The 10,986-nt window shown below is 31.0% G+C and overlaps 3 protein-coding genes and 1 pseudogene across 3 annotated transcripts; 3 read left to right on the top strand and 1 right to left on the bottom strand.

The window, feature by feature from the left end:
- Nucleotides 1-1,927: 1,927 nt before the first annotated feature.
- LOC149511144 (putative disease resistance protein At5g63020) lies at nucleotides 1,928-3,515 on the top strand. Its single transcript, XM_089755115.1, has 5 exons — nucleotides 1,928-2,833; nucleotides 2,889-2,963; nucleotides 3,045-3,057; nucleotides 3,331-3,382; nucleotides 3,479-3,515. The coding sequence occupies exons 1-5, from the start codon at nucleotides 1,928-1,930 to the stop codon at nucleotides 3,513-3,515; spliced, it is 1,083 nt and encodes a 360-aa protein (XP_089611241.1).
- Nucleotides 3,516-3,740: 225 nt separating this feature from the next.
- LOC111274502 (nuclear pore complex protein NUP50B-like) lies at nucleotides 3,741-5,569 on the top strand (annotated as a pseudogene).
- LOC149511143 (nuclear pore complex protein NUP50A-like) lies at nucleotides 4,548-5,630 on the top strand. The gene has a single exon (XM_089755848.1). The coding sequence runs from the start codon at nucleotides 4,830-4,832 to the stop codon at nucleotides 5,367-5,369; it is 540 nt and encodes a 179-aa protein (XP_089611974.1). The 5' UTR covers nucleotides 4,548-4,829; the 3' UTR covers nucleotides 5,370-5,630.
- A 3,596-nt stretch (nucleotides 5,631-9,226) lies between these two features.
- LOC111318567 (uncharacterized) lies at nucleotides 9,227-9,937 on the bottom strand. Its single transcript, XM_022921428.2, has 2 exons — nucleotides 9,593-9,937; nucleotides 9,227-9,494 (listed from the first exon to the last, which is right to left on the bottom strand). Exons 1-2 carry the CDS (start codon nucleotides 9,882-9,884, stop codon nucleotides 9,433-9,435), a joined length of 354 nt encoding a protein of 117 aa, XP_022777163.1. The 5' UTR covers nucleotides 9,885-9,937; the 3' UTR covers nucleotides 9,227-9,432.
- Between the last annotated feature and the right edge of the window lie 1,049 nt (nucleotides 9,938-10,986).

Below are 10,986 nucleotides of genomic sequence, written 5' to 3'. Positions count from 1 at the left end.
TTATTTTCTTATAAATATAAAATATTATTACTTTTATAAATATGTTACAATTCAATTATCTTAAATCACTTTCAAATAATTTCAATTTTTTAATTTTAAACACTAAATATGAACACTATGAATAAAAAATATACTTTAAAAACATTGACTATTTAATATCTATAATTTTAGTATTTAATTAAAAAAATAATTTATGTAATGAGTATATAAGTCATATAATGCTAAGAATTCAAACCTAAAATAAAGGTCTAATTAATTGCAAATATATATTTTTATATTTCTTTCTATATAAATATTAATTACAATCACAGATATTTACCAACATAATTTATTATTTCAAAATGTATTTTCTAATAACCCATTATAATTACTTTGCATAAATTATTCTCAATTTATAAGAAACTTTATAATTCTTACTATAAATATAAATCATGTAAGCTAAAAGTGTTAGGAGGTTACTTTCCAAATGTATGGATTTATGATTAGGTCAATTTTTGTCAATACAATTATATTAATTTTTTATATTAATTTTTGTCCATACAATTATATTAATTTTTTTATGACAATGAATTATTTTGATTTTGATTTCTTTTATTGTTATATTTTTGTCAAATTACATTATTCTTTTAGTTTATCAATCATTGTTCATTATAGGAACAACAATGCTAAATATTGATCACCAAGTAATTTTTTTTTGCTTTTGTGTTTATAGATGCTTTCCTTTTATCATATTTATTAGTTGGTATTATTTTAATATTTCTCTTTTATTCACTTAATTTTTTATGAAAAAAAAGTAGCTTTCGTTAACATCAAGAAGCATGAGTCTATAAATCAGGCTTGGAAGTGATCCTAACAAGGTTTGTTGGTTGCTAATCTCACACTCAATTTTAGTTGTGGTGTGCTAAAAAATAAACAATTCAGCTAGTTTGAATGAACTGACAAGATGTACGAGATGAAGTTAAATTCAAAATATCAAAAATCTGTATCCCATATATGTATGATTTGCTTTTGTGATCTTTGAAATAGTTATTAATGAATCATTCTTCACTATGAGGGAATTAAAATCACATTACATTTATCATGATCACATTTAATAATATAAATATTTTTATTTTGATTACAGAAGAGATCAAAATTGTCAAATTAACTATAATTTTGTTCAATTTTGTCTTGATTAATATTACAATTATATATCATGTTTTTCTTTTCAAGATTTGTCTCTATTTCTTTCTTGGTTTAATTAGCTTGAATTGCATTTGTTTCTACTTTAGTGTTTTAAACATGACATTGTCCAAAACTTAATCTATTGCTTAATTGTTTTTTTTATTAAAATAATACAATCAACCATAAGTAGAAAATTGTTTTCACGTACGGTTCATGCTTTTATATAGTTCTAAGAGTTTTTTTAAGATCAAAATTATTAAATTTTAGTCATAATGCATTCTTTATATGTAAGAGATAACAGTATATGCTTACCAAAAAAGAGTTTTAAATAAAGTTGGGATGACTTATTATCTTTATAAACTTATACTAATTATGGTACTCAATTCATATCCTGATGTAAATATGGTAAATAATTTTATTACAAAATCTTCTTAAAATTTTATTATAGTTACACATTGATCTTTAGTTTTTTTTTAATTTTTTTATTTTACATCAAAATTTTTATTCTTATATAAAAATTATTAGTTGTATTATATATATATATTTTCATCCTCTAACTCCATAAATATATATATATATATATGTATGTCTATATATATCATTTATCCTTCACCTTTAAAATCATTTCTCATTTCCACTTCGTATCCCTCCTCTCTATGTATACATTCATGTGTGTGTGAGATTTAGACCAAGCTCAATCTTCGCTGCAGGCTAGATCTTTCGATTCATTTTTCTTCCTGAAACCGCCTCTTAATTATCTGCAATGGAAATTGCAAGCCTAGTCTTAGAGGTAATCTCTTGTTTGCGGGATTGCAGCGAAGGAAACAGAGAGTACCGTATCTCGATCTGTCATCCCGAAAGGCTTATAAGATCTTTGAAAAGAGATACAGAAAAGCTTAGAGAGCAAAGGAACGATGTGAAGACAAGAGTAGAAAATGCTGAGCGGCAACAAATGCGGCCTAGGGTGCAAGTCGAAGGATGGTTACGGCGAGTAGAAGAACTAGAAGCTGAAATTGACATGGTTGTGAGGGAAGGAGAAAGGGAGGCTCAGCAAAGATGTTTCTGCAACTTTTCTCCCAAAAGATTGAAGTCTAGTTACAACCTCGGGAAGCAAGTATCAAAAAAATTGAAAGCTATTTCTGAGTTGAGAACAGAACTAAGTTTTGTTGATGTGGCTGACATGTTGCCCCCGCCCTTGGTGGATGAAATGCCCCTCGAGGACACTGTGGGCATGGATTTAAATTTCAGGGAGGTTTGGAGCTACCTTTGTGATCAACGAGTGGGAATCATTGGAATATATGGTATGGGGGGTGTGGGCAAAACCACCCTCTTGCGCAAAATCAACAATGAACTAATTGGCAGAGTTGGTCAAGATTTTGATGTGGTGATTTGGGCCGTGGTGTCAAGGGATCTAAACATGGAAAAGGTGCAGGATACAATTGGCCGAAAACTAGGCTTCCCTGATGAGAGATGGAGTAGGATGAGCCAAGAAGAGAAAAGCAATTCCATCTTCAGGGTGTTGAAAACGAAAAGATTTGTGCTATTGTTAGATGATGTGTGGGAGCATTTTGATCTTTTGAGGAGGGCAGTTGCATTTCCCCTTTCGTCCTCTTATTTTAGTGCCCTTTTCTTTTTCCTTTCCGGTTCAATGTTTTCTCCATTGAATGTGGTATACAGCCGTGTGGTGGCAACATTAACTAGGGACTGCTATATGTTGAAGTCAGCTTGTACAGTTGTTTGCTGTTAGAGATGTGAAATTGATTGCATATGGTTTGAGACAACAAATTTGTTCTATCAAGGCAAGTTGCCTGCTGCTTTGGATAAAGTTGTAGAAAGATAGTAGCTATACCTGAACCTATGCTTGAATGTTTTCCCTACAGGAAGGACATATTGGTTTTGATTTCATTAATCAGCCTTATTAGTAAACCATTAAAATAGTTCAAACTTAAATCATAAGTATCCATGGGTTTACCGATTATGCAGTTTGTTCATTATAATAATTATTTTGTTCATTGTCTGTGCGCAATGATGCTTCTGTGGGTTTAAATGTGATCTACAAGGGAACTTTGGATATATGTCTCATTTCCTTATAATAACTTTTTATATTCCGAACATTTAGTGGATTGTTGCAGACTCATCTGGTTTTTTTACTCTATATCTGCTAAGTTTATGTAGCTGTTCTCATGTATATTTCCCATAGCTCTCTTATTTGCTCATTGTAATTTGAAGAAAAAAGTTAGTAGTTAGCTGAGTACGTTCTTTCCATTTGATTGGTGATTGTTCCATTAGTAATAACATTTATTGTGGTCTTCAGATATCACCAGTTGCAAGAAAAATTTAAGCTTCTGTGAACTTATGTTTGTTGTAATGTGCTATTTTCCTCTTGGGCACCATGCACTATGCTGTGTTCATATGTTTTAATGAGATTTTTATGGAAATCTGGTGTAGGTTGTGTGTTTTTTTTTCTGGTAAATATCTGTTGCTATCACATAAATTTGGTGATGAGTGTCTGCCTGTTGTGAATCTATTTTACTATTTATGGGCTGTGTTCTTGCAACTGTTCCTACATATTTCCCACTGTTCAGTTTTATGGTTTGGTGAAACTCTAGTGGCAAGATTCATGTTAATTTGTTTCTGATAATTTCATTGGATATATCATTTCCAATGATCTGCAGATATCCTAGTTTGCACAAGAAAGTCCTCAAGTTTCAGTTTCTTGGTTTCTTGCTGCAATGGGGGATGCAGAAAATGCCCTTCCACCTTCAAAGAAGAGGGCTGCTGGAAGAGAAATTTCTCGGGATAACCCTGGTCTTGATGATGAGGAAGATTCTTGTGAACAAGAAACTGGAACTTTTAAGAAGGCTAGTGAAGAAGTTTTGGCAAACAGAAGAATAGTCAAAGTTCGTAGAAATCAAACCACTTCAACTGCCTCATCCAATCCTTTTTCTGGAATTCGCTTGGTTCCCCGTACAGAACCAACCATTACTCCAGCTACAGCTAGTGCAACCCCTGAATCCAGCGCAACGACCACTGAGATTACAACTGAAGCACCTATTGCCAGTGAGAAAGAAGTTTCAGAAGATGGGAAAAATGACGTTAAAAAATCTGAAAAGAATGAAGATGGAAATAATCAGCAGTCAGAGAAAAAAACAGATGAAACGGAGCCAGAGCTTGCAAAGAATGACGAAAGTAGGTAGGATGAGCCAGTTTCTGACGGTGTTGCTAATAAGGAAACTGCTGAGGATATGAGCAGTGATGTTGTAAATGAAGGAACTCAAAAGGAGGCAAATGATGAAAAACCAGCAGGAGGTGCTAAGACCGAGGATTAAGATAAGAAAGATGACAAGACTGCAAATGCAGGTAACAAAGATAAGAGTAGTGAAAATTCAGATTCAGCTGCAGAAGGTGGATCATTGAGTTCATTCCAACAGCTTTCAAGTAGCCAGAATGCCTTCACAGGACTTGCTGGCACTGGATTTTCTACTTCTGCATTCTCCTTTGGATCTACTACGAAGGATGGTGCTACTGGTGCTTTTCCACTTTTTGGACAGAAAAATGATCAGCCTTCTTTTGGTTTTGGTCTTTCAACAAATGGAAACTCTTCCCTCTTCAACACATCAGGGACTTCAATTGTTTCTAACAGCGAGGGAAGTGGTTTTCCAGCCATGCAGGAGGTTCCAGTTGAGACGGGAGAAGAGAATGAGAAAGTGGTTTTCACATCTGATTCTGTGCTGTTCGAATTCATAGATGGAGGGTGGAAAGAGCGTGGGAAGGGAGAACTTAAGGTGAATGTCTCTACAATGGGGGCAAAAAGAGCCAGGGTGCTAATGAGAGCTAGAGGAAATTACAGATTGCTTTTAAATGCAAGTCTTTACCCAGATATGAAGCTGACAAACATGGATAAGAGAGGTATTACATTTGCCTGCGTGAATAGTACAGGTGAAGAAAAAGAGGGGCTGTCTACATTTGCATTGAAGTTCAAGGATGCTTCCATAGTCGAAGAGTTTCGTGCGGCTGTAATGGCATACAGAGGTAACACAACTGCTGTTCTGAAGACACCAGAAAATTCTCCTAAAGCCACAGAAGGTTTAAAGGTGTCTCCCCTAATCTGGTCTGTCGTGAACTTGCCATTTGCAGTTAGTCCTTTTTCTTTGTGGAAGCAGGATCTTGATTGCATACGCTTATTCCTAAGCCCTTATATGTAGCAGAGTCAACAGAGACCAATCCAATCCTTTTTGGTTGTTATAAATTGTGTAGCCTGCGGGAGAATGTTCCGACTTTTTTTTTTTTTGGTGTCAATCCTGGAATTAAACAACTGTATTAGCTACCAAGGTATCAAGACATGCACAATGTTTGACTGTGATGTGGGCTGAATCCGTGGAATTGCAGCGTAGCCTATTTCATATTTTTACGAGTCCTTAAACTTTTCCTTTATATTAATTAATTCCCCCTCTGATTCCAAATTCCGGAGACAGTGTTGTGTTGTTGTATCTGATAGATTTATCGATGATCGCTCCATTGTTGTTGTACCAAAAACAGAGTTGCAGTATCTCTCTGTCGAATGTACTCTAAAATAAAATTGCCATCGTAATGTTTTTAAAAACTCCCTTATAAAACAATACTAGATATGAAAAATTCTTAAAAGTATAATTAAAAATTATTCAAAATATTTTTAATTATAATCAATTAAATTTTTAAACATTTATTTACAATTAATTAAATTCTTATTTTAGATAAAAATTATCACACAGCTAACACGGGTAGATTTTCTCATAAAAATTATGTGACATACCAATTGGATTTTATCGTGTGGTATTTATGAAGAAAGAAAAGAAACACATCAAAATAAAGCAAATTTTTTTTTTCATTTTCTAATGTCAATTTCTATGAGGAGATTAACAGTGATATTTTGTAATTTAAGTGACTGTAAATAAATGTTTTAAAAATTCAATTGATTGTAATAAAAAATAAAAATTTTAATTAATTATAATTTAAAGACTTTATATATATTTAAATCTTTGTTTTAATATTTTCGGATATGTATTGTATGCAATATTATCATGATGCTGTTAATGACGTGCCCTTTTTACATTCTTTATCTTTTGCAGCTTATTCAAACTAGCCAACAGTTTTGAAAGGAAGGGAGTAGTTGACTATTTTGTTTATTTATTCTATAAAAAGTACATCCTTTCGTACTAGGCTAACTCCTGTTTCTTTGAATAAATAAAATTTAACTCAACTTAAAAAATGTGCATGTCTCACTTTGTCTGACATGCTAATAGCATAGTTTATATGAGCTTTGTTCAAAACTTGATGATTAATTTACGTAAGAAATTTGAAACTTTCCCAACCATCCATCCAACGAACAATCCCATTTGTGGAAACATAGACGTCCATATCACATATATGGGCAAACAAATAATTAATTGTTGTTCGTTATTGCTTGAGTTGCAGAAGAGTCGTTACTTTGAACTGATGAAAATATAGCAAAATGTTTTACATTCAGATTAACCAAATATTTAATAAGCTTCATTGATTCATTCATTCCCTCACAGAAGAGGAAAGGAGTAGCAGCTGTTAAGATTCTGACGTAGTATCATTAGTTTAAATAAAACATTGGGATTAACCCAACAGGGCTTTATTCATTGACCATCTCTTATATGGGAATTGATCAGTTCTTCTTGGCGCATGTCGCTAAGCAAGCATCCAAACAACTTCCAACTTTCTTTTCAGTTATGGAATTTAAACAAAAAAAAAAGTAAAACAAAACCTTGAGTTTACTGTTAATGGTATTTATTTATAATGGAGAGAAAAAAAAAGATTATCAGGGTTTTCTTTGGTGCTGAGATTTGAGCACAAGGCGGTAGCACAACCAAGCTTGCAGAAGGATTGGGTGTCTTGGATAGTGCCCACAGTTGATTGGGAAGGATGCAGTTCTTGAAGCATTCGATAGCGCAAGAGCCAGCTGTGGTTTCATATCGAAGAATGCAAGGAACATAGCAATCCCCATAGCAGACTGCAGGGCCAATTATTTGAGCTTTGAACTGTCCTACTAGAATTCCCAACACCAAACAAACCATCAAGACCGATGAAACTCCTCTTTTCTCCATTTTTGTTTCCTTTCCTTTTACAATAACAAGATATATAGATAGAAATCTTGGTGCCTCTTTCTGTTGTACGAGAGAGGCTTATATATAGACTTTAAGTGGTAACCTAAGCCATTATGTGGTCATCATTGTTAAAGTGCTAAATTCTTAATTTTAACGATCAAAATTCAATTTTTGATAATTTCAAGTATTAACAAAAAAAAAAAAAAATGATAAGTGTATGTGGTGGAAAACTAGAAATCATGCTCCACTTATTTATGCTTACAAATTGAAATCCAGTTAAGTTGGTAATATTAAAGAAATCCATTACAATGCCAAGGATCGAAACAGATTGGTCTGGATTGCCTTAATCCAGAAAAACAGTATCTGATGGGTCTAATTCAATGGAATAGGCAAAAGCAAAATATCAAAGATTAAAATAATTAGAATAATTAATTCTTTTTTAGAAGTAAAACATTCAAAATCTTCTTTCTAGATATGCTTCACAACTAGATTCCTCCTATTATTTCTCTAATTTCTCCAAATAAGAAACACAAAAGATAATTTTATAAAACTCTTCAAACTTTGCTTATGCAACTTTTAATCTTTTAATTTCATTTTGTGATATTAAAAGAATTTACTGAAAGTATGTTAAAAACGAACTCTTTAACTAATTATTTTTAGGGTTTTAAATAATTTATGTTTGTGAAAATTTTGAAGTTTACAACCTACGTATAAATTAATAATTCAAATAAAGATATATAAATGGATAATGGGTTTGTTTTAGTTGCCAAAATAATGGTTCTACCACTTTAGTACAACTTGACTATAATCACTCATAATTTCACTAATGGATCAAAGTGGCATCCCATACTAATAGGTAAAGCAATCCTGATGTTTTGATGATGCATTGTTGCTGCTACCATTGTTGCTTGTCTTTTTATCTTTTCTATTCCTGGTGGAATATTAATAAAATATATATTGGCCAAAAAAAAAGAGAAAATCTTTTTATATAAAAAACCTTAAACTATATTTTTATAATAACAATTTATGTTTATATTTATTTGAAGTATTATAAGGGTTTTTTTTTTATATATATAAAAAGACAATAGTATGAGTATATTAAAAAGATATTATCATATGTGAAATTATATATTGCCAAAACAACATTATTGAAAATTTGAAATGTCGAACAAAAAATTGTCGCAGAAAATGAGACAAAGAAAATTTTTAATGTAATACTCCCTCTGTCTCATTTTTGTTATTCATTTTTTTTTTTTTTTGGATATCTCAAAATTATAAACTAATTTTTTAGAATATTTAAAACTTTTATTTTTTTTATATTTTAAAATTATATTTTAACTTTTTAGCATTAAAAATCATAAAATTTTAATTTTATAAAAAAAATTTAAATTTAATATTAAATACATTAAAATAAAAAATTTATTTTTAAATTTCATGAAAATAATACATGACAAACATTTTAAGGAGGAGGAAGTAATGGGTTTAAGTGGGCTTATATCATGGGTTGGGGTGGGTTTAAGTGAGCTTTTATCGTGGGTTCGGGGTGGGGTGGGGGTTTGTCTGTTGTTACACAAATAGTCTATAGAGGTGAATTTGATTTTAATTGAGTTAATAAATCAAATCTCTTTAACTTAATTAATCAATCAAATATTAAATAAATTTTGATCAATTTTTAAAAATAATTTTACTGAATATGTTTTATCCTTAATAGAACGGAATAATTTGTAACATGGAATGGTAATATATAAAAATAGACATTTTATCTAAAATCACTTGTTGTAATTATGTAATAAAGTAAATGATAAATATAGTATATGCAGGTGGCATATAATATAAAATAAATACAAAATAAATACGGTAAATGACAATCTCAAATTTTTTAAAATATTTTACTGAACTTATTCAATTGCATACATACATACATATATATATATATATATATATATAGCCCAACCAAATATTTTACATTCATATTAACCAAAATATTTAAGAAGCGTCATTAATTCATTCCCACATTGAGAGAATGAGTAGCAGCAGCTAAGGATTTTGACATACATACAGTCATTATTTTAAATACATTAATTGGGATTAAATCCCAAATCACTGAACAGGCCATGTTCTTTATTCACGCATGAACGATCTCTTATATGGGAATTGATCAGTTCTTCTTGGCGCATGTTGCTGAGCAAGATTCCATACAGCTTCCAACTTTCTTTGCAGCTATGGAATTAATATAAACAAAAAAAGCAAAACAAAACCTTGAGTTTGTTGATCTTGTGTCTGTATGTTTCCAAAAGTAGAGAAGAAAAAGAAATTACCAGGGTTTTCTTTGGTGCTGAAACTTGAGCACAAGGCGGTAGAACAACCAAGGTTGCAGAAGTATTGGGTGTCTTTGACACCGCCCGCAGTAGATTTGGAGAGACAGTTCTTAATGCAATCGATAGCGCAAGAGGCAGCTGTTGTTCCAGATTGAAGAACGCATGGAACAAAGCAGGCCCCAAAGCAGATTCCTATGGGGATCACAATTCCACCTTGAGCTCTGGATTGCTCTACTAGAGTGCTCATCACCAAACAGACCATCAAGATCAGTGAGACTCCTCTTTTCTCCATTTTCCTTTCCTTTCCTTTTTCTTTTGTTTGCTGCAAGACTTAGAAGATTGATATATATATAGAAAGAAATTTGAGAGAGGTTTATATAGATTTTAAATGGTAACTACATTGCGCTCCACTTCATTTATGCTTACAAATGAAAATCAAGTTAAGTTGGCAATATTAAAGAAATCCATAACACAATGCCAAGGATTGAAATTGATTGGTTTGAATTTGCTTTATTGAGAGAAACTGATTGGTCAAATTCAACATTGGGATGACATAGGCAAAAGCCAATTATCAAAGTTCAAAATAAGTAGAAAAATTTATCCAAGTCTAAAACAACTAGAAAAAAAATTAATTCTTTTTTTGAAGTAAAACAATGCCAAAATCTTCCTTTTAGGATATGACCAATTATGTTCTCCCATTCTAAATATATGCTAATGATTATTATCCAAAATAGCCATGATAAAATTTTTTAATTCCATAAACATAAATAAAATATTCCATTTCTTTTTAATGCTCTAATCGGATTTTTAATTCAACATCATCTTCCTTATTTGTAATTAAATTGAATATATAAAGACAGCAAATATATATATATATATATGTTTTGTAGAGTTTTTGAAATCATTGCTGGTGTATGAAATAATTATAATTCGAACAAAAATTTATAAATGGGTATAATGGGTTTTATGTTAATTGATTGCCAAAATAATAATTTCATTTTCACAACCATTTATAAATGGGTTTTGCATTAATTTGATTGCTAAAATAATGATTTCATTTTCACCACTTAAACAAGACTATAATCACCAATAAGCCCACCAATGGATCAAAGTGGCATTACATATATTATATTAAGTTAAATAAACCCCGTTAATGATGTTAATTTGTGAATTGTGAATAATTGAGTTTTCTTTTTTGGCCATCAATTGAGTTTATTTTAATTTAATAAATGAAAGAAAAAAATGTAGGCAACTCATTGCCCTTTTGTTCCACTTTATTTTACGTATTTTTTTTTATTACATTGAATTAATATATTACTGTTTTGTCTTCATTAATAAATGAATTTGTGTTTGTTTAATTTTATATGATGCATAATGTAGTTGTGTTTTATTTC

Source organism: Durio zibethinus, chromosome 26, assembly GCF_047325235.1.
Source record: "Durio zibethinus cultivar Kanyao isolate XHJ-2024 chromosome 26, ASM4732523v1, whole genome shotgun sequence".
NCBI lineage: Eukaryota > Viridiplantae > Streptophyta > Magnoliopsida > Malvales > Malvaceae > Durio > Durio zibethinus.
Note: the sequence above shows the minus strand (reverse complement) of the source record. Positions and strands in the feature narration are given on the sequence as shown.

What these genes read in the sequence shown, in the direction of transcription:
- LOC111318567 (XM_022921428.2), bottom strand. Translation starts at nt 9,884, where the DNA reads ATGGAGAAAAGAGGAGTCTCACTGATCTTGATGGTCTGTTTGGTGATG. An exon ending in CAGCACCAAAGAAAACCCTG is followed by an intron (nt 9,495 to 9,592) that starts GTAATTTCTTTT and finishes TTAATTCCATAG; the next exon opens with CTGCAAAGAAAGTTGGAAGC.
- LOC149511144 (XM_089755115.1), top strand. Translation starts at nt 1,928, where the DNA reads ATGGAAATTGCAAGCCTAGTCTTAGAGGTAATCTCTTGTTTGCGGGAT. An exon ending in TGTTTTCTCCATTGAATGTG is followed by an intron (nt 2,834 to 2,888) that starts GTATACAGCCGT and finishes TGTTGAAGTCAG; the next exon opens with CTTGTACAGTTGTTTGCTGT. An exon ending in AGCTCTCTTATTTGCTCATT is followed by an intron (nt 3,383 to 3,478) that starts GTAATTTGAAGA and finishes TGTGGTCTTCAG; the next exon opens with ATATCACCAGTTGCAAGAAA.
- LOC149511143 (XM_089755848.1), top strand. Translation starts at nt 4,830, where the DNA reads ATGCAGGAGGTTCCAGTTGAGACGGGAGAAGAGAATGAGAAAGTGGTT.